This window comes from Ascaphus truei, unplaced genomic scaffold, assembly GCF_040206685.1.
Source record: "Ascaphus truei isolate aAscTru1 unplaced genomic scaffold, aAscTru1.hap1 HAP1_SCAFFOLD_547, whole genome shotgun sequence".
Classification (NCBI taxonomy): domain Eukaryota; kingdom Metazoa; phylum Chordata; class Amphibia; order Anura; family Ascaphidae; genus Ascaphus; species Ascaphus truei.
Window position 1 is genome coordinate 40,783 of NW_027456878.1, and position 23,662 is coordinate 64,444.

The window sequence follows — 23,662 nt, forward strand, 5'->3', positions numbered from 1 at the left end:
ATTACTCAGGTAACAGGCAGCGTGTCTCTGCTCCCAATATATTACTCGGGTAACAGGCAGCGTGTCTCTGCTCCCAATATATTACTCAGGTAACAGGCTGTGTGTCTCTGCTCCCAATATATTACAGGCATACCCCGCATTAACGTACGCAATGGGACCGTAGCATGTATGTAAAGCGAAAATGTACTTAAAGTGAAGCACTACCTTTTCCCACTTATTGATGCATGTACTGTACTGCAATCATCATATACGTGCATAAGTGATGTAAATAACGCATGTGTAACAGGCTCTATAGTCTCCCCGCTTGCGCACAGCTTCGGTACAGGTAGGGAGCCGGTATTGCTGTTCAGGACGTGATGACAGGCGCATGCGTGAGCTGCCGTTTGCCTATTGGGCGATATGTACTTACTCGCGAGTGTACTTAAAGTGAGTGTACTTAAAGTGGGGTATGCCTGTACTCAGGTAACAGGCAGCATGTCTCTGCTCCCAATATATTACTCAGGTAACAGGCAGTGTGTCTCTGCTCCCAATATATTACTCAGGTAACAGGCAGTATGTCTCTGCTCCCAATATATTACTCAGGTAACGGGCAGCATGTCTCTGCTCCCAATATATCACTCAGGTAACAGGCAGCGTGTCTCTGCTCCCAATATATTACTCAGGTAACAGGCAGCGTGTCTCTGCTCCCAATATATTACTCAGGTAGCAGGCAGCGCGTCTCTGCTCCCAATATATTACTCAGGTAACAGGCAGCGTGTCTCTGCTCCCAATATATTACTCAGGTAACAGGCAGCGTGTCTCTGCTCCCAATATATTACTCAGGTAACAGGCAGCGTGTCTCTGCTCCCAATATATTACTCAGGTAACAGGCAGCGTGTCTCTGCTCCCAATATATTACTCAGGTAACAGGCAGCGTGTCTCTGCTCCCAATATATTACTCAGGTAACAGGCAGCGTGTCTCTGCTCCCAATATATTACTCAGGTAACAGGCAGTGCGTCTCTGCTCCCAATATATTACTCAGGTAACAGGCAGCGTGTCTCTGCTCCCAATATATTACTCAGGTAATAGGCAGCGTGTCTCTGCTCCCAATATATTACTCAGGGGCAGTGTCGCTGTGTCTCCCCTGTGTATCTCATTGTGTTACCGGAGGTGGTAGGACAGGCTCTGTCTCGGGGACTTGGTGATGGTAGGGACAGTGTCGCTGTGTCTCCCCTGTGTATCTCATTGTGTTACCGGAGGTGGTAGGACAGGCTCTGTCTCGGGGACTTGGTGATGGTAGGGACAGTCTCGCAGTGTCGCTGTGTCTCCCCTGTGTATCTCATTGTGTCACCGGAGGTGGTAGGACAGGCTCTGTCTCGGGGACTTGGTGATGGTAGGGACAGTGTCGCAGTGTCGCTGTGTCTCCCCTGTGTATCTCATTGTGTCACCGGAGGTGGGAGGACAGGCTCTGTCTCGGGGACATGGTGATGTAGGGACAGTGTCGCAGTGTCGCTGTGTCTCCCCTGTGTATCTCATTGTGTCACAGAAAGTGGGAGGACAGGCTTTGTCTCGGGGACTTGGTGATGGTAGGGACAGTCTCGCAGTGTCGCTGTGTCTCCCCTGTGTATCTCATTGTGTCACCGGAGGTGGGAGGACAGGCTCTGTCTCGGGGACTTGGTGATGGTAGGGACAGTGTCGCAGTGTCACTGTGTCTCCCCTGTGTATCTCGTGTTAACGGAGGTGGGAGGACAGGCTCTGTCTCGGGGACTTGGTGATGTAGGGACAGTGTCACTGTGTCGCTGTGTCTCCCCTGTGTATCTCATTGTGTCACCGGAGGTGGTAGAACAGGCTCTGTCTCGGGGACTTGGTGATGTAGGGACAGTGTCGCAGTGTCGCTGTGTCTCCCCTGTGTATCTCATTGTGTCACCGGAGGTGGGAGGACAGGCTCTGTCTCGGGGACTTGGTGATGGTAGGGACAGTGTCGCAGTGTCGCTGTGTCTCCCCTGTGTATCTCATTGTGTCACCGGAGGTGGGAGGACAGGCTCTGTCTCGGGGACTTGGTGATGGTAGGGACAGTCTCGCAGTGTCGCTGTGTCTCCCCTGTGTATCTCATTGTGTCACCGGAGGTGGGAGGACAGGCTCTGTCTCGGGGACTTGGTGATGGTAGGGACAGTGTCGCAGTGTCGCTGTGTCTCCCCTGTGTATCTCATTGTGTCACCGGAGGTGGTAGGACAGGCTCTGTCTCGGGGACTTGGTGATGGTAGGGACAGTGTCGCAATGTCGCTGTGTCTCCCCTGTGTATCTCATTGTGTCACCGGAGGTGGTAGGACAGGCTCTGTCTCGGGGACTTGGTGATGGTAGGGACAGTCTCGCAGTGTCGCTGTGTCTCCCCTGTGTATCTCATTGTGTCACCGGAGGTGGGAGGACAGGCTCTGTCTCGGGGACATGGTGATGTAGGGACAGTGTCGCAGTGTCGCTGTGTCTCCCCTGTGTATCTCATTGTGTCACCAGAGGTGGTAGGACAGGCTCTGTCTCGGGGACTTGGTGATGGTAGGGACAGTCTCGCAGTGTCGCTGTGTCTCCCCTGTGTATCTCATTGTGTCACCGGAGGTGGGAGGACAGGCTCTGTCTCGGGGACTTGGTGATGGTAGGGACAGTGTCGCAGTGTCGCTGTGTCTCCCCTGTGTATCTCATTGTGTCACCCGGAGGTAGGAGGACAGGCTCTGTCTCGGGGACTTGGTGAGGGTAGGGACAGTGTCGCAGTGTCGCTGTGTCTCCCCTGTGTATCTCATTGTGTCACCGGAGGTGGGAGGACAGGCTCTGTCTCGGGGACATGGTGATGGTAGGGACAGTGTCGCAGTGTCGCTGTGTCTCCCCTGTGTATCTCATTGTGTTACCGGAGGTGGTAGGACAGGCTCTGTCTCGGGGACTTGGTGATGGTAAGGACAGTGTCGCAGTGTCGCTGTGTCTCCCCTGTGTATCTCATTGTGTCACCGGAGGTGGGAGGTCAGGCTCTGTCTCGGAGACTTGGTGATGGTAAGGACAGTCTCGCAGTGTCGCTGTGTCTCCCCTGTGTATCTCATTGTGTCACCGGAGGTGGTAGGACAGGCTCTGTCGGGGACTTGGTGATGTTAGGGACAGTCTCGCAGTGTCGCTGTGTCTCCCCTGTGTATATCATTGTGTCACCGGAGGTGGGAGGACAGGCTCTGTCTCGGGGACTTGGTGATGGTAGGGACAGTGTCGCTGTGTCTCCCCTGTGTATCTCATTGTGTCACCGGAGGTGGGAGGACAGGCTCTGTCTCGGGGACATGGTGATGTAGGGACAGTGTCGCAGTGTCGCTGTGTCTCCCCTGTGTATCTCATTGTGTCACAGAAGGTGGGAGGACAGGCTTTGTCTCGGGGACTTGGTGATGGTAGGGACAGTCTCGCAGTGTCGCTGTGTCTCCCCTGTGTATCTCATTGTGTCACCGGAGGTGGGAGGACAGGCTCTGTCTCGGGGACTTGGTGATGGTAGGGACAGTGTCGCAGTGTCGCTGTGTCTCCCCTGTGTATCTCATTGTGTCACCGGAGGTGGGAGGACAGGCTGTGTCTCGGGGACTTGGTGATGGTAGGGACAGTCTCGCAGTGTCGCTGTGTCTCCCCTGTGTATCTCATTGTGTCACCGGAGGTGGGAGGACAGGCTCTGTCTCGGGGACTTGGTGATGGTAGGGACAGTGTCGCAGTGTCGCTGTGTCTCCCCTGTGTATCTCATTGTGTCACCGGAGGTGGTAGGACAGGCTCTGTCTCGGGGACTTGGTGATGGTAGGGACAGTGTCGCAATGTCGCTGTGTCTCCCCTGTGTATCTCATTGTGTCACCGGAGGTGGTAGGACAGGCTCTGTCTCGGGGACTTGGTGATGGTAGGGACAGTCTCGCAGTGTCGCTGTGTCTCCCCTGTGTATCTCATTGTGTCACCGGAGGTGGGAGGACAGGCTCTGTCTCGGGGACATGGTGATGTAGGGACAGTGTCGCAGTGTCGCTGTGTCTCCCCTGTGTATCTCATTGTGTCACCAGAGGTGGTAGGACAGGCTCTGTCTCGGGGACTTGGTGATGGTAGGGACAGTCTCGCAGTGTCGCTGTGTCTCCCCTGTGTATCTCATTGTGTCACCGGAGGTGGGAGGACAGGCTCTGTCTCGGGGACTTGGTGATGGTAGGGACAGTGTCGCAGTGTCGCTGTGTCTCCCCTGTGTATCTCATTGTGTCACCCGGAGGTAGGAGGACAGGCTCTGTCTCGGGGACTTGGTGAGGGTAGGGACAGTGTCGCAGTGTCGCTGTGTCTCCCCTGTGTATCTCATTGTGTCACCGGAGGTGGGAGGACAGGCTCTGTCTCGGGGACATGGTGATGGTAGGGACAGTGTCGCAGTGTCGCTGTGTCTCCCCTGTGTATCTCATTGTGTTACCGGAGGTGGTAGGACAGGCTCTGTCTCGGGGACTTGGTGATGGTAAGGACAGTGTCGCAGTGTCGCTGTGTCTCCCCTGTGTATCTCATTGTGTCACCGGAGGTGGGAGGTCAGGCTCTGTCTCGGAGACTTGGTGATGGTAAGGACAGTCTCGCAGTGTCGCTGTGTCTCCCCTGTGTATCTCATTGTGTCACCGGAGGTGGTAGGACAGGCTCTGTCGGGGACTTGGTGATGTTAGGGACAGTCTCGCAGTGTCGCTGTGTCTCCCCTGTGTATATCATTGTGTCACCGGAGGTGGGAGGACAGGCTCTGTCTCGGGGACTTGGTGATGGTAGGGACAGTGTCGCTGTGTCTCCCCTGTGTATCTCATTGTGTCACCGGAGGTGGGAGGACAGGCTCTGTCTCGGGGACATGGTGATGGTAGGGACAGTGTCGCAGTGTCGCTGTGTCTCCCCTGTGTATCTCATTGTGTCACAGAAGGTGGGAGGACAGGCTTTGTCTCGGGGACTTGGTGATGGTAGGGACAGTCTCGCAGTGTCGCTGTGTCTCCCCTGTGTATCTCATTGTGTCACCGGAGGTGGGAGGACAGGCTCTGTCTCGGGGACTTGGTGATGGTAGGGACAGTGTCGCAGTGTCACTGTGTCTCCCCTGTGTATCTCATTGTGTCACCGGAGGTGGGAGGACAGGCTCTGTCTCGGGGACTTGGTGATGGTAGGGACAGTGTCGCAGTGTCACTGTGTCTCCCCTGTGTATCTCATTGTGTCACCGGAGGTGGTAGGACAGGCTCTGTCTCGGGGACTTGGTGAGGGTAGGGACAGTGTCGCAGTGTCGCTTTGTCTCCCCTGTGTATCTCATTGTGTCACCGGAGGTGGTAGGACAGGCTCTGTCTCGGGGACTTGGTGATGTAGGGACAGTGTCGCAGTGTCGCTGTGTCTCCCCTGTGTATCTCATTGTGTCACCGGAGGTGGTAGGACAGGCTCTGTCTCGGGGACATGGCAAACAAAAAACCCCATTAAGGGGAAACATTCCTTCCTTCCTGACTCCAAGAATTGGCAATCGGATTAACCCCTGGATCAACATCCTTCCCATGTATACTTATTTGGTATATCCCTGTATACCTTTCCTGTCTAAAAAGATGTCCAACTTTTTGTGAACAAATCTATTGTATCTGCCATCACAGTCTCCATGGGAAATGAATCCCACACTGTAACTGCCCTTACTGTAAAGAACCCTTTCCTTTGTTGCTGGTGAAATTTCCTTTCCTCCAACCTTAAGGTATGACCCGAGTCCTTTGTACTGCCCGTGGGATGAATAGAGGTGGGAGGTCAGGCTGCGTGTGACGTGGTAGGGACAGTCTCACAGTATAACGGTGTCTCCTCTGTTTCAGCCTCATAGTGACCATGTCAGGACCTATGTCTGAGAAGAGCCCAATGTCCGCTCTCACCCTGAGCCTCCTCTCATCTCACAACGACTTACTGTCCCCCAAGAGCCGTCAGATCTACGCTCACACCGACCTGCAGAGCGCCATGGGGCTTGTCAGCGCCGAGCTGGGGGGCGGAGCTCCTTCTGACCGCACCAACCCTAAGTGGCTGAAGGAAGGTCAGAACCAGCTGCGTAAAGCGGCAGAGCACGGGAAGGAAGATCAGAACTGCAACCCGGATCCGGAGAGCAGCAACAAAGACTGGACCAACTGCAACCAGGACAAAGAGGACAAGCAGGCGGAGCGCCGAGAGCTGGAGGTGTCTGCGCTCAACTGCGTCAACCTGAGCAGCATGCTGAGCGCGCCGCTGCTCATCCAAGCGCTGGACGGGGAGGAGGAGGAGGAGGAGGACCTGACCCCCGCGCAAAGTGAGGTCACTGACCCCATCACCACCGAGACGACGTCGGAGCTGAGCTCTGAGGTGCTGGAGCCGCCAGGGCAGGATGGCGGGAGAGAGGCGTGCGAGGGGCCGCGGGAGGCGGGGCGAAGTGCCAGTTTGCTCTTTGGGATGAGGAACACGGCGGGCAGTGACGAGGACTCCAGCTGGGCAACGCTGTCCCAGGGCAGCCCGTCCTACGGATCTCCCGATGACACAGGTAGGGAGAGCGCGGGCTGCGTGTGCCGCGGGGGCTGCGTGTGCCGCGGGGGCTGCGTGTGCCGCGGGTGCTGCGTGTGCCGCGGGGGCTGCGTGTGCCGCGGGGGCTGCGTGTGCCGCGGGGGCTGCGTGTGCTGCGTGTGCCGCGGGGGCTGCGTGTGCTGCGTGTGCCGCGGGGGCTGCGTGTGCCGCGGGGGCTGCGTGTGCCGCGGGGGCTGCGTGTGCCGCGGGGGCTGCGTGTGCCGCGGGGGCTGCGTGTGCCGCGGGGGCCGCGTGTGCTGCGGTACTGCGCAGGCTGCGTGTGCCGCGGGGGCTGCGTGTGCCGCGGGGGCTGCGTGTGCCGCGGGGGCTGCGTGTGCTGCGTGTGCCGCAGGGGCTGCGTGTGCCGCGGGGGCCGCGTGTGCCGCGGGGGCTGCGTGTGCCGCGGGGGCCGCGTGTGCTGCGTGTGCCAGAGAGGAGCTGGGATTAGAGAGATCCCTGTACCAGCCTCTTAGTCATTCATATACACAGCCTCGTATCTGTCAGTATACGTGTGGGCCGCCGGCGCTTCTCGCCGCGTTACGCCGTGTCTGTCAGTATACGTGTGGGCCGCCGGCGCTTCTCGTCGCGTTACGCCGTGTCTGACCTGGCCTCCCGTGACACATTTCTCTCCTCGTCCATGGAAGAGATGGAGAGACGTTGCTGTGTGGAACCGCTTGGGTTCTCAGGAACGCTGAGTGGTGAGGAACGCCTGTCCTGTTTAATGAGGATTGTGCCTGCTCCTCCTGTAGACTCGTTCTGGACCCGGAACTCCCTGGAGACAGACTCGGACCTGCCCTCGGGGTGGATGAGGGTGCAGGACACTTCGGGGACATATTACTGGCATGTACCCACTGGGACCACTCAATGGGAGCCGCCCTCTGAGCTTTGCAACGGTGAACCTAAGCTATACCCCTCCTCCCCAGGACACTCTCCCAGCACGGAGGCAGAGGTAAGTGAGGGAGAGGGGGTGTTACACACACACATATCGTGCAGTGCCTGTTACACACACACACCTCTGCTCCTGTACATATCATGCAGTACCTGTTACACACACACACACCTCTGCTCCTGTACATATCGTGCAGTACCTGTTACACACACACACCTCTGCTCCTGTACATATCATGCAGTACCTGTTACACACACACACACACACACACACCTCTGCTCCTGTACATATCGTGCAGTACCTGTTACACACACACACACCTCTGCTCCTGTACATATCGTGCAGTGCCTGTTACACACACACCTCTGCTCCTGTACATATCATGCAGTACCTGTTACACACACACCTCTGCTCCTGTACATATCACGCAGTACCTGTTACACACACACACACACCTGCTCCTGTACATATCATGCAGTGCCTGTTACACACACACCTCTGCTCCTGTACATATCATGCAGTACCTGTTACACACACACACCTCTGCTCCTGTACATATCATGCAGTACCTGTTACACACACACACCTCTGCTCCTGTACATATCATGCAGTACCTGTTACACACACACACCTCTGCTCCTGTACATATCATGCAGTACCTGTTACACACACACACCTCTGCTCCTGTACATATCATGCAGTGCCTGTTACACACACACACCTCTGCTCCTGTACATATCATGCAGTACCTGTTACATATCGTGCAGTAAAAAAACAAGAATAAACTGTGCGCTACTATCTAACTCCTACTTATAAATAAATAAAGTGCAGTGACTAAACCATAAATATACTAAATAAACCACAATACCAAGTGAATAAGTGATTGTATAATAAATTATATCATAACCGTGTGGTTGATAAGGGCGTCTGCTGCTATATACATTGGGGGTGGCTCAGCACCCCACACACTCTAAGAAATGGAAACAAAAAGAAAACAGCGCACAACGCCAAATAGTGAAGCAAGTAATAAAAATGTATTACAATATTAAAGGGGTATAAAATCTGCGTACATCAAATAGAAAAATCATAAGCATTTAGTGTATATCACACTCAGTTACCACTCCATGGTTGTAGGCAGGGGAATCTGGTACTCAGCTTTCTCTACAGGAGCCTCTGTGGTGGTTGTGGGGCACAGGATCCCTCATACACTTTTCATCCAGCAGGATGCTGCTTTCAAGGGAGTTCCTTAACAGCAGTCTGGCTCCACTGCAGGTTCAGGCACTCAGTGGAACCGAGTCTCAAGCGGCAATATGCCTCTTCCAGGGGTTTTTTCCTTACAGTCCTTCGTTTCTCCTTTGGAGATTTCACCGTTTTATCAGCTGCTACAATGGCAGGGAAGTTCAGAGCCGATGGAAAGGCTCAGCAAACACTTCCGCAATTGCATGCGCCTGCACAGTGTGCCACGATGCCGCTCCGTCACGTGATGTAGCGGAGTGACGTCACAGTTCCCGTGGCAATGGTGAAGGAGCAGGAGAAAGTCCCTTAGAGTCTCTATAGCGGCGCATAAACCGTTCAGTCAGCACAATAACACCAAAAGATAATGGATTAAATGCATATCCAGGGGATAATAAAAAACAATGTAATGGCATAGGTTAAATACATCCAACGCGTTTCGTACATCTAAGTACTTCTTCAGTACTTCTGACCTGTTACACACACACACACCTCTGCTCCTGTACATATCATGCAGTACCTGTTACACACACACCTCTGCTCCTGTACATATCATGCAGTACCTGTTACACACACACCTCTGCTCCTGTACATATTATGCAGTACCTGTTACACACACACCTCTGCTCCTGTACATATCATGCAGTACCTGTTACACACACACCTCTGCTCCTGTACATATTATGCAGTACCTGTTACACACACACACACACCTCTGCTCCTGTACATATCACGCAGTACCTGTTACACACACACACACACACACCTGCTCCTGTACATATCACGCAGTACCTGTTACACACACACCTCTGCTCCTGTACATATTATGCAGTACCTGTTACACACACACCTCTGCTCCTGTACATATCATGCAGTACCTGTTACACACACACCTCTGCTCCTGTACATATTATGCAGTACCTGTTACACACACACACACACCTCTGCTCCTGTACATATCACGCAGTACCTGTTACACACACACACACACACCTGCTCCTGTACATATCACGCAGTACCTGTTACACACACACCTCTGCTCCTGTACATATTATGCAGTACCTGTTACACACACACCTCTGCTCCTGTACATATCATGCAGTACCTGTTACACACACACCTCTGCTCCTGTACATATTATGCAGTACCTGTTACACACACACACACACCTCTGCTCCTGTACATATCACGCAGTACCTGTTACACACACACACACACCTGCTCCTGTACATATCATGCAGTACCTGTTACACACACACCTCTGCTCCTGTACATATTATGCAGTACCTGTTACACACACACACACCTCTGCTCCTGTACATATCACGCAGTACCTGTTACACACACACACACACCTGCTCCTGTACATATCATGCAGTACCTGTTACACACACACACCTCTGCTCCTGTACATATCATGCAGTACCTGTTACACACACACACCTCTGCTCCTGTACATATCATGCAGTACCTGTTACACACACACACACACCTGCTCCTGTACATATCATGCAGTACCTGTTACACACACACCTCTGCTCCTGTACATATCATGCAGTGCCTGTTACACACACACCTCTGCTCCTGTACATATCATGCAGTACCTGATACACACACCTCTGCTCCTGTACATATCATGCAGTACCTGTTACACACACACACCTCTGCTCCTGTACATATCATGCAGTACCTGTTACACACACACACCTCTGCTCCTGTACATATCATGCAGTACCTGATACACACACACCTCTGCTCCTGTACATATCATGCAGTGCCTGTTACACACACACACCTCTGCTCCTGTACATATCATGCAGTACCTGTTACACACACACCTCTGCTCCGGTACATATCATGCAGTGCCTGTTACACACACACCTTTGCTCCTGCACATATCATGCAGTACCTGTTACACACACACACACACACACAAACACACACACACACACACACACACACACACACACACACACACACACACACACACACACACCTGCTCCTGCACATATCATGCAGTACCTGTTACACACACACACACCTGCTCCTGCACATATCATGCAGTACCTGTTACACACACACACCTCTGCTCCTGTACATATCATGCAGTGCCTGTTACACACACACCTCTGCTCCTGCACATATCATGCAGTACCTGTTACACACACACACACACACACACACACACACACACACACACACACACCTGCTCCTGCACATATCATGCAGTACCTGTTACACACACACACACCTGCTCCTGCACATATCATGCAGTACCTGTTACACACACACACCTCTGCTCCTGTACATATCATGCAGTACCTGTTACACACACACACACCTGCTCCTGCACATATCATGCAGTACCTGTTACACACACACACACCTGCTCCTGCACATATCATGCAGTACCTGTTACACACACACACACACCTGCTCCTGCACATATCATGCAGTACCTGTTACACACACACACCTCTGCTCCTGTACATATCATGCAGTACCTGTTACACACACACACACCTGCTCCTGCACATATCATGCAGTACCTGTTACACACACACACCTCTGCTCCTGTACATATCATGCAGTGCCTGTTACACACACACCTCTGCTCCTGCACATATCATGCAGTACCTGTTACACACACACACACACACAAACACACACACACACACACACACACACACACCTGCTCCTGCACATATCATGCAGTACCTGTTACACACACACACCTCTGCTCCTGTACATATCATGCAGTACCTGTTACACACACACACCTGCTCCTGCACATATCATGCAGTACCTGTTACACACACACACACCTGCTCCTGCACATATCATGCAGTACCTGTTACACACACACACCTCTGCTCCTGTACATATAATACAGTACCTGTTACACACACACCTCTGCTCCTGTACATATAATACAGTACCTGTTACATACACACCTCTGCTCCTTTACATATAATGCAGTACCTGTTACACACATACAAACACACACACACACATACACACACACACACTACCCGTCAGTGTGCTGCTCTCTGCCCAGTAACAGTTGCCCTTTCTGTACTGTATTGTATTATAGGAGATTATCTCCCACGAGGAGCTGTCAGACTTCGGGCAGAATGAACTCGATGAGACGGCCTTCCACATCAACACCCTGAGCATGTGGTGAGGTCACAACACGCGTGTTCAGTGCCTGTCCCCGAGCACGGGCAGAGACCGGCTCTATTTATTATTTATTTATAAAATATTTTACCAGGAAGTAATACATTGAGAGGTACCTCAGGGAGTAATACAGTGAGAGTACCTCAGGGAGTAATACAGTGAGAGGTACCTCAGGGACTAATACAGTGAGAGGTACCTCAGGGAGTAATACAGTGAGAGGTACCTCAGGGAGTAATACAGTGAGAGGTACCTCAGGGAGTAATGCAGTGAGAGGTACCTCAGGGAGTAATACAGTGAGAGTTACCTCAGGGAGTAATACAGTGAGAGGTACCTCAGGGAGTAATACATTGAGAGGTACCTCAGGGAGTAATACAGTGAGAGGTACCTCAGGGAGTAATACAGTGAGAGGTACCTCAGGGAGTAATACAGTGAGAGGTACCTCAGGGGGTAATACAGTGAGAGGTACCTCAGGGAGTAATACAGTGAGAGGTACCTCAGGGAGTAATACAGTGAGAGGTACCTCAGGGAGTAATACAGTGAGAGTTACCTCAGGGAGTAATACAGTGAGAGGTACCTCAGGGAGTAATACAGTGAGAGTTACCTCAGGGAGTAACACAGTGAGAGTTACCTCAGGGAGTAACACAGTGAGAGTTACCTCAGGGAGTAATACAGTGAGAGGTACCTCAGGGAGTAATACAGTGAGAGTTACCTCAGGGAGTAATACAGTGAGAGGTACCTCAGGGAGTAATACAGTGAGAGGTACCTCAGGGAGTAATACAGTGAGAGGTACCTCAGGGAGTAATACAGTGAGAGGTACCTCAGGGAGTAATACAGTGAGAGGTACCTCAGGGAGTAATACAGTGAGAGGTACCTCAGGGAGTAATACAGTGAGAGGTACCTCCGGGAGTAATACAGTGAGAGGTACCTCAGGGAGTAATACAGTGAGAGGTACCTCAGGGAGTAATACAGTGAGAGGTACCTCAGGGAGTAATACAGTGAGAGGTACCTCAGGGAGTAATACAGTGAGAGGTACCTCAGGGAGTAATACAGTGAGAGTTACCTCAGGGAGTAATACAGTGAGAGGTACCTCAGGGAGTAATACAGTGAGAGGTACCTCAGGGAGAAATATAGTGAGAGGTACCTCAGGGAGTAATACAGTGAGAGGTACCTCAGGGAGTAATACAGTGAGAGGTACCTCAGGGAGTAATACAGTGAGAGGTACCTCAGGGAGTAATACAGTGAGAGGTACCTCAGGGAGTAATACAGTGAGAGGTACCTCAGGGAGTAATACAGTGAGAGTTACCTCAGGGAGTAATACAGTGAGAGGTACCTCAGGGAGTAATACAGTGAGAGTTACCTCAGGGAGTAATACAGTGAGAGGTACCTCAGGGAGTAATACAGTGAGAACGTACCTCAGGGAGTAATACAGTGAGAGTTACCTCAGGGAGTAATACAGTGAGAGTTACCTCAGGGAGTAATACAGTGAGAGGTACCTCAGGGAGTAATACAGTGAGAGGTACCTCAGGAAGTAATACATTGAGAGTTACCTCAGGGAGTAATACAGTGAGAGGTACCTCAGGGAGTGATACAGTGAGAGGTACCTCAGGGAGTAATACAGTGAGAGTTACCTCAGGGAGTAATACAGTGAGAGGTACCTCAGGGAGTAATACAGTGAGAGGTACCTCGGGGAGTAATACAGTGAGAGTTACTTCGGGGAGTAATACAGTGAGAGTTACCTCAGGGAGTAATACAGTGAGAGGTACCTCAGGGAGTAATACAGTGAGAGGTACCTCAGGGAGTAATACAGTGAGAGGTACCTCAGGGAGTAATACAGTGAGAGGTACCTCAGGGAGTAATACAGTGAGAGGTACCTCAGGGAGTAATACAATGAGAGTTACCTCAGGGAGTAATACAGTGAGAGTTACCTCAGGGAGTAATACATTGAGAGGTACTTCAGGGAGTAATACAGTGAGAGGTACCTCAGGGAGTAATACAGTGAGAGGTACCTCGGAGTAATACAGTGAGAGGTACCTCAGGGAGTAATACAGTGAGAGTTACCTCAGGGAGTAATACAGTGAGAGTTACCTCAGGGAGTAATACAGTGAGAGGTACCTCAGGGAGTAATACAGTGAGAGGTACCTCAGGAAGTAATACATTGAGAGTTACCTCAGGGAGTAATACAGTGAGAGGTACCTCAGGGAGTAATGCAGTGAGAGGTACCTCAGGGAGTAATACAGTGAGAGTTACCTCAGGGAGTAATACAGTGAGAGGTACCTCAGGGAGTAATACATTGAGAGGTACCTCAGGGAGTAATACAGTGAGAGGTACCTCAGGGAGTAATACAGTGAGAGGTACCTCAGGGAGTAATACAGTGAGAGGTACCTCAGGGGGTAATACAGTGAGAGGTACCTCAGGGAGTAATACAGTGAGAGGTACCTCAGGGAGTAATACAGTGAGAGGTACCTCAGGGAGTAATACAGTGAGAGTTACCTCAGGGAGTAATACAGTGAGAGGTACCTCAGGGAGTAATACAGTGAGAGTTACCTCAGGGAGTAACACAGTGAGAGTTACCTCAGGGAGTAACACAGTGAGAGTTACCTCAGGGAGTAATACAGTGAGAGGTACCTCAGGGAGTAATACAGTGAGAGTTACCTCAGGGAGTAATACAGTGAGAGGTACCTCAGGGAGTAATACAGTGAGAGGTACCTCAGGGAGTAATACAGTGAGAGGTACCTCAGGGAGTAATACAGTGAGAGGTACCTCAGGGAGTAATACAGTGAGAGGTACCTCAGGGAGTAATACAGTGAGAGGTACCTCAGGGAGTAATACAGTGAGAGGTACCTCCGGGAGTAATACAGTGAGAGGTACCTCAGGGAGTAATACAGTGAGAGGTACCTCAGGGAGTAATACAGTGAGAGGTACCTCAGGGAGTAATACAGTGAGAGGTACCTCAGGGAGTAATACAGTGAGAGGTACCTCAGGGAGTAATACAGTGAGAGTTACCTCAGGGAGTAATACAGTGAGAGGTACCTCAGGGAGTAATACAGTGAGAGGTACCTCAGGGAGAAATATAGTGAGAGGTACCTCAGGGAGTAATACAGTGAGAGGTACCTCAGGGAGTAATACAGTGAGAGGTACCTCAGGGAGTAATACAGTGAGAGGTACCTCAGGGAGTAATACAGTGAGAGGTACCTCAGGGAGTAATACAGTGAGAGGTACCTCAGGGAGTAATACAGTGAGAGTTACCTCAGGGAGTAATACAGTGAGAGGTACCTCAGGGAGTAATACAGTGAGAGTTACCTCAGGGAGTAATACAGTGAGAGGTACCTCAGGGAGTAATACAGTGAGAACGTACCTCAGGGAGTAATACAGTGAGAGTTACCTCAGGGAGTAATACAGTGAGAGGTACCTCAGGGAGTAATACAGTGAGAGGTACCTCAGGGAGTAATACAGTGAGAGTTACCTCAGGGAGTAATACAGTGAGAGGTACCTCAGGGAGTAATACAGTGAGAGTTACCTCAGGGAGTAATACAGTGAGAGTTACCTCAGGGAGTAATACAGTGAGAGGTACCTCAGGGAGTAATACAGTGAGAGGTACCTCAGGGAGTAATACAGTGAGAGGTACCTCAGGGAGTAATACAGTGAGAGTTACCTCAGGGAGTAATACAGTGAGAGTTACCTCAGGGAGTAATACAGTGAGAGTTACCTCAGGGAGTAATACAGTGAGAGGTACCTCAGGGAGTAATACAGTGAGAGGTACCTCAGGAAGTAATACATTGAGAGTTACCTCAGGGAGTAATACAGTGAGAGGTACCTCAGGGAGTGATACAGTGAGAGGTACCTCAGGGAGTAATACAGTGAGAGTTACCTCAGGGAGTAATACAGTGAGAGGTACCTCAGGGAGTAATACAGTGAGAGGTACCTCGGGGAGTAATACAGTGAGAGTTACTTCGGGGAGTAATACAGTGAGAGTTACCTCAGGGAGTAATACAGTGAGAGGTACCTCAGGGAGTAATACAGTGAGAGGTACCTCAGGGAGTAATACAGTGAGAGGTACCTCAGGGAGTAATACAGTGAGAGGTACCTCAGGGAGTAATACAGTGAGAGGTACCTCAGGGAGTAATACAATGAGAGTTACCTCAGGGAGTAATACAGTGAGAGTTACCTCAGGGAGTAATACATTGAGAGGTACTTCAGGGAGTAATACAGTGAGAGGTACCTCAGGGAGTAATACAGTGAGAGGTACCTCGGAGTAATACAGTGAGAGGTACCTCAGGGAGTAATACAGTGAGAGTTACCTCAGGGAGTAATACAGGGAGAGGTACCTCAGGGAGTAATACAGTGAGAGTTACCTCAGGGAGTAATACAGTGAGAGGTACCTCAGGGAGTAATACAGTGAGAGGTACCTCAGGAAGTAATACATTGAGAGTTACCTCAGGGAGTAATACAGTGAGAGGTACCTCAGGGAGTGATACAGTGAGAGGTACCTCAGGGAGTAATACAGTGAGAGTTACCTCAGGGAGTAATACAGTGAGAGGTACCTCAGGGAGTAATACAGTGAGAGGTACCTCAGGGAGTAATACAGTGAGAGTTACCTCGGGGAGTAATACAGTGAGAGTTACCTCGGGGAGTAATACAGTGAGAGGTACCTCAGGGAGTAATACAGTGAGAGGTACCTCAGGGAGTAATACAGTGAGAGGTACCTCAGGGAGTAATACAGTGAGAGGTACCTCAGGGAGTAATACAGTGAGAGTTACCTCAGGGAGTGATACAGTGAGAGTTACCTCAGGGAGTAATACAGTGAGAGTTACCTCAGGGAGTAATACATTGAGAGGTACTTCAGGGAGTAATACAGTGAGAGGTACCTCAGGGAGTAATACAGTGAGAGGTACCTCAGGGAGTAATACAGTGAGAGGTACCTCAGGGAGTAATACAGTGAGAGGTACCTCAGGGAGTAATACAGTGAGAGGTACCTCAGGGAGTAATACAGTGAGAGGTTCCTCAGGGGGTAATACAGTGAGAGGTTCCTCAGGGGGTAATACAGTGAGAGGTACCTCAGGGAGTAATACAGTGAGAGGTACCTCAGGGAGTAATACAGTGAGAGTTACCTCAGGGAGTAATACAGTGAGAGTTACCTCAGGGAGATACAGTGAGAGTTACCTCAGGGAGTAATACAGTGAGAGGTACCTCAGGGAGTAATACAGTGAGAGGTACCTCAGGGAGTAATACAGTGAGAGGTACCTCAGGGAGTAATACATTGAGAGGTACCTCAGGGAGTAATACAGTGAGAGTTACTTCGGGGAGTAATACAGTGAGAGTTACCTCAGGGAGTAATACAGTGAGAGGTACCTCAGGGAGTAATACAGTGAGAGGTACCTCAGGGAGTAATACAGTGAGAGGTACCTCAGGGAGTAATACAGTGAGAGGTACCTCAGGGAGTAATACAGTGAGAGGTACCTCAGGGAGTAATACAATGAGAGTTACCTCAGGGAGTAATACAGTGAGAGTTACCTCAGGGAGTAATACATTGAGAGGTACTTCAGGGAGTAATACAGTGAGAGGTACCTCAGGGAGTAATACAGTGAGAGGTACCTCGGAGTAATACAGTGAGAGGTACCTCAGGGAGTAATACAGTGAGAGTTACCTCAGGGAGTAATACAGTGAGAGTTACCTCAGGGAGTAATACAGTGAGAGGTACCTCAGGGAGTAATACAGTGAGAGGTACCTCAGGAAGTAATACATTGAGAGTTACCTCAGGGAGTAATACAGTGAGAGGTACCTCAGGGAGTAATGCAGTGAGAGGTACCTCAGGGAGTAATACAGTGAGAGTTACCTCAGGGAGTAATACAGTGAGAGGTACCTCAGGGAGTAATACATTGAGAGGTACCTCAGGGAGTAATACAGTGAGAGGTACCTCAGGGAGTAATACAGTGAGAGGTACCTCAGGGAGTAATACAGTGAGAGGTACCTCAGGGGGTAATACAGTGAGAGGTACCTCAGGGAGTAATACAGTGAGAGGTACCTCAGGGAGTAATACAGTGAGAGGTACCTCAGGGAGTAATACAGTGAGAGGTACCTCAGGGAGTAATACAGTGAGAGTTACCTCAGGGAGTAATACAGTGAGAGGTACCTCAGGGAGTAATACAGTGAGAGTTACCTCAGGGAGTAACACAGTGAGAGTTACCTCAGGGAGTAACACAGTGAGAGTTACCTCAGGGAGTAATACAGTGAGAGGTACCTCAGGGAGTAATACAGTGAGAGTTACCTCAGGGAGTAATACAGTGAGAGGTACCTCAGGGAGTAATACAGTGAGAGGTACCTCAGGGAGTAATACAGTGAGAGGTACCTCAGGGAGTAATACAGTGAGAGGTACCTCAGGGAGTAATACAGTGAGAGGTACCTCAGGGAGTAATACAGTGAGAGGTACCTCAGGGAGTAATACAGTGAGAGGTACCTCCGGGAGTAATACAGTGAGAGGTACCTCAGGGAGTAATACAGTGAGAGGTACCTCAGGGAGTAATACAGTGAGAGGTACCTCAGGGAGTAATACAGTGAGAGGTACCTCAGGGAGTAATACAGTGAGAGGTACCTCAGGGAGTAATACAGTGAGAGTTACCTCAGGGAGTAATACAGTGAGAGGTACCTCAGGGAGTAATACAGTGAGAGGTACCTCAGGGAGAAATATAGTGAGAGGTACCTCAGGGAGTAATACAGTGAGAGGTACCTCAGGGAGTAATACAGTGAGAGGTACCTCAGGGAGTAATACAGTGAGAGGTACCTCAGGGAGTAATACAGTGAGAGGTACCTCAGGGAGTAATACAGTGAGAGGTACCTCAGGGAGTAATACAGTGAGAGTTACCTCAGGGAGTAATACAGTGAGAGGTACCTCAGGGAGTAATACAGTGAGAGTTACCTCAGGGAGTAATACAGTGAGAGGTACCTCAGGGAGTAATACAGTGAGAACGTACCTCAGGGAGTAATACAGTGAGAGTTACCTCAGGGAGTAATACAGTGAGAGGTACCTCAGGGAGTAATACAGTGAGAGGTACCTCAGGGAGTAATACAGTGAGAGTTACCTCAGGGAGTAATACAGTGAGAGGTACCTCAGGGAGTAATACAGTGAGAGTTACCTCAGGGAGTAATACAGTGAGAGTTACCTCAGGGAGTAATACAGTGAGAGGTACCTCAGGGAGTAATACAGTGAGAGGTACCTCAGGGAGTAATACAGTGAGAGGTACCTCAGGGAGTAATACAGTGAGAGTTACCTCAGGGAGTAATACAGTGAGAGTTACCTCAGGGAGTAATACAGTGAGAGTTACCTCAGGGAGTAATACAGTGAGAGGTACCTCAGGGAGTAATACAGTGAGAGGTACCTCAGGAAGTAATACATTGAGAGTTACCTCAGGGAGTAATACAGTGAGAGGTACCTCAGGGAGTGATACAGTGAGAGGTACCTCAGGGAGTAATACAGTGAGAGTTACCTCAGGGAGTAATACAGTGAGAGGTACCTCAGGGAGTAATACAGTGAGAGGTACCTCGGGGAGTAATACAGTGAGAGTTACTTCGGGGAGTAATACAGTGAGAGTTACCTCAGGGAGTAATACAGTGAGAGGTACCTCAGGGAGTAATACAGTGAGAGGTACCTCAGGGAGTAATACAGTGAGAGGTACCTCAGGGAGTAATACAGTGAGAGGTACCTCAGGGAGTAATACAGTGAGAGGTACCTCAGGGAGTAATACAATGAGAGTTACCTCAGGGAGTAATACAGTGAGAGTTACCTCAGGGAGTAATACATTGAGAGGTACTTCAGGGAGTAATACAGTGAGAGGTACCTCAGGGAGTAATACAGTGAGAGGTACCTCGGAGTAATACAGTGAGAGGTACCTCAGGGAGTAATACAGTGAGAGTTACCTCAGGGAGTAATACAGGGAGAGGTACCTCAGGGAGTAATACAGTGAGAGTTACCTCAGGGAGTAATACAGTGAGAGGTACCTCAGGGAGTAATACAGTGAGAGGTACCTCAGGAAGTAATACATTGAGAGTTACCTCAGGGAGTAATACAGTGAGAGGTACCTCAGGGAGTGATACAGTGAGAGGTACCTCAGGGAGTAATACAGTGAGAGTTACCTCAGGGAGTAATACAGTGAGAGGTACCTCAGGGAGTAATACAGTGAGAGGTACCTCAGGGAGTAATACAGTGAGAGTTACCTCGGGGAGTAATACAGTGAGAGTTACCTCGGGGAGTAATACAGTGAGAGGTACCTCGGGGAGTAATACAGTGAGAGGTACCTCAGGGAGTAATACAGTGAGAGGTACCTCAGGGAGTAATACAGTGAGAGGTACCTCAGGGAGTAATACAGTGAGAGTTACCTCAGGGAGTAATACAGTGAGAGTTACCTCAGGGAGTAATACAGTGAGAGTTACCTCAGGGAGTAATACATTGAGAGGTACTTCAGGGAGTAATACAGTGAGAGGTACCTCAGGGAGTAATACAGTGAGAGGTACCTCAGGGAGTAATACAGTGAGAGGTACCTCAGGGAGTAATACAGTGAGAGGTACCTCAGGGAGTAATACAGTGAGAGGTACCTCAGGGAGTAATACAGTGAGAGGTTCCTCAGGGGGTAATACAGTGAGAGGTTCCTCAGGGGGTAATACAGTGAGAGGTACCTCAGGGAGTAATACAGTGAGAGGTACCTCAGGGAGTAATACAGTGAGAGTTACCTCAGGGAGTAATACAGTGAGAGTTACCTCAGGGAGATACAGTGAGAGTTACCTCAGGGAGTAATACAGTGAGAGGTACCTCAGGGAGTAATACAGTGAGAGGTACCTCAGGGAGTAATACAGTGAGAGGTACCTCAGGGAGTAATACATTGAGAGGTACCTCAGGGAGTAATACAGTGAGAGGTACCTCAGGGAGTAATACAGTGAGAGTTACGTCAGGAAGTAATACAGTGAGAGGTACCTCAGGAAGTAATACAGTGAGAGATACCTCAGGGAGTAATACAGTGAGAGTTACCTCAGGGAGTAATACAGTGAGAGGTACCTCAGGGAGTAATACAGTGAGAGGTACGTCAGGGAGTAATACAGTGAGAGGTACCTCAGGGAGTAATACAGTGAGAGTTACCTCAGGGAGTAATACAGTGAGAGGTACCTCAGGGACTAATACAGTGAGAGGTACCTCAGGGACTAATACAGTGAGAGGTACCTCAGGGAGTAATACAGTGAGAGGTACCTCAGGAAGTAATACAGTGAGAGGTACCTCAGGGAGTAATACAGTGAGAGTTACCTCAGGGAGTAATACAGTGAGCGGTACCTCAGGGAGTAATACAGTGAGAGTTACCTCAGGGAGTAATACAGTGAGAGTTACCTCAGGGAGTAATACAGTGAGAGGTTCCTCAGGGAGTAATACAGTGAGAGGTACCTCAGGGAGTAATACAGTGAGAGGTACCTCAGGGAGTAATACAGTGAGAGGTACCTCAGGGAGTAACACAGTGAGAGGTACCTCAGGGAGTAACAGTGAGAGGTACCTCAGGGAGTAATACAGTGAGAGTTACCTCAGGGAGTAATACAGTGAGAGTTACCTCAGGGAGTAATACAGTGAGAGTTACCTCAGGGAGTAATACATTGAGAGGTACTTCAGGGAGTAATACAGTGAGAGGTACCTCAGGGAGTAATACAGTGAGAGGTACCTCAGGGAGTAATACAGTGAGAGGTACCTCAGGGAGTAATACAGTGAGAGGTACCTCAGGGAGTAATACATTGAGAGGTACGTCAGGGAGTAATACAGTGAGAGGTACCTCAGGGAGTAATACAGTGAGAGTTACCTCAGGGAGTAATACAGTGAGAGGTACCTCAGGGAGTAATACAGTGAGAGGTACCTCAGGGAGTAATACAGTGAGAGGTACCTCAGGGAGTAATACAGTGAGAGTTACCTCAGGGAGTAATACAGTGAGAGGTACCTCAGGGAGTAATACAGTGAGAGGTACCTCAGGAAGTAATACATTGAGAGTTACCTCAGGGAGTAATACAGTGAGAGGTACCTCAGGGAGTGATACAGTGAGAGGTACCTCAGGGAGTAATACAGTGAGAGGTACCTCAGGAAGTAATACATTGAGAGTTACCTCAGGGAGTAATACAGTGAGAGGTACCTCAGGGAGTGATACAGTGAGAGGTACCTCAGGGAGTAATACAGTGAGAGTTACCTCAGGGAGTAATACAGTGAGAGGTACCTCAGGGAGTAATACAGTGAGAGGTACCTCGGGGAGTAATACAGTGAGAGTTACTTCGGGGAGTAATACAGTGAGAGTTACCTCAGGGAGTAATACAGTGAGAGGTACCTCAGGGAGTAATACAGTGAGAGGTACCTCAGGGAGTAATACAGTGAGAGGTACCTCAGGGAGTAATACAGTGAGAGGTACCTCAGGGAGTAATACAGTGAGAGGTACCTCAGGGAGTAATACAATGAGAGTTACCTCAGGGAGTAATACAGTGAGAGTTACCTCAGGGAGTAATACATTGAGAGGTACTTCAGGGAGTAATACAGTGAGAGGTACCTCAGGGAGTAATACAGTGAGAGGTACCTCGGAGTAATACAGTGAGAGGTACCTCAGGGAGTAATACAGTGAGAGTTACCTCAGGGAGTAATACAGGGAGAGGTACCTCAGGGAGTAATACAGTGAGAGTTACCTCAGGGAGTAATACAGTGAGAGGTACCTCAGGGAGTAATACAGTGAGAGGTACCTCAGGAAGTAATACATTGAGAGTTACCTCAGGGAGTAATACAGTGAGAGGTACCTCAGGGAGTGATACAGTGAGAGGTACCTCAGGGAGTAATACAGTGAGAGTTACCTCAGGGAGTAATACAGTGAGAGGTACCTCAGGGAGTAATACAGTGAGAGGTACCTCAGGGAGTAATACAGTGAGAGTTACCTCGGGGAGTAATACAGTGAGAGTTACCTCGGGGAGTAATACAGTGAGAGGTACCTCGGGGAGTAATACAGTGAGAGGTACCTCAGGGAGTAATACAGTGAGAGGTACCTCAGGGAGTAATACAGTGAGAGGTACCTCAGGGAGTAATACAGTGAGAGTTACCTCAGGGAGTAATACAGTGAGAGTTACCTCAGGGAGTAATACAGTGAGAGTTACCTCAGGGAGTAATACATTGAGAGGTACTTCAGGGAGTAATACAGTGAGAGGTACCTCAGGGAGTAATACAGTGAGAGGTACCTCAGGGAGTAATACAGTGAGAGGTACCTCAGGGAGTAATACAGTGAGAGGTACCTCAGGGAGTAATACAGTGAGAGGTACCTCAGGGAGTAATACAGTGAGAGGTTCCTCAGGGGGTAATACAGTGAGAGGTTCCTCAGGGGGTAATACAGTGAGAGGTACCTCAGGGAGTAATACAGTGAGAGGTACCTCAGGGAGTAATACAGTGAGAGTTACCTCAGGGAGTAATACAGTGAGAGTTACCTCAGGGAGATACAGTGAGAGTTACCTCAGGGAGTAATACAGTGAGAGGTACCTCAGGGAGTAATACAGTGAGAGGTACCTCAGGGAGTAATACAGTGAGAGGTACCTCAGGGAGTAATACATTGAGAGGTACCTCAGGGAGTAATACAGTGAGAGGTACCTCAGGGAGTAATACAGTGAGAGTTACGTCAGGAAGTAATACAGTGAGAGGTACCTCAGGAAGTAATACAGTGAGAGATACCTCAGGGAGTAATACAGTGAGAGTTACCTCAGGGAGTAATACAGTGAGAGGTACCTCAGGGAGTAATACAGTGAGAGGTACGTCAGGGAGTAATACAGTGAGAGGTACCTCAGGGAGTAATACAGTGAGAGTTACCTCA

The 23,662-nt window shown here is 50.1% G+C and overlaps 1 protein-coding gene across 3 annotated transcripts in view; it reads left to right on the forward strand.

Annotated features, from left to right (window-relative positions):
* APBB1 (amyloid beta precursor protein binding family B member 1) overlaps window positions 1–23,662 on the forward strand; it is a 138,492-nt gene that overhangs the window by 23,779 nt on the left and 91,051 nt on the right. For all 3 annotated transcript variants that reach the window (XM_075584349.1, XM_075584350.1, XM_075584351.1), the window contains exons 3-5: window positions 5,806–6,494; window positions 7,264–7,463; window positions 11,731–11,816. In XM_075584349.1, coding sequence (XP_075440464.1) covers window positions 5,819–6,494; window positions 7,264–7,463; window positions 11,731–11,816 — 962 coding nt within the window. In that variant the 5' untranslated portion in view covers window positions 5,806–5,818. The remainder of the gene's footprint in view (window positions 1–5,805; window positions 6,495–7,263; window positions 7,464–11,730; window positions 11,817–23,662) is intronic.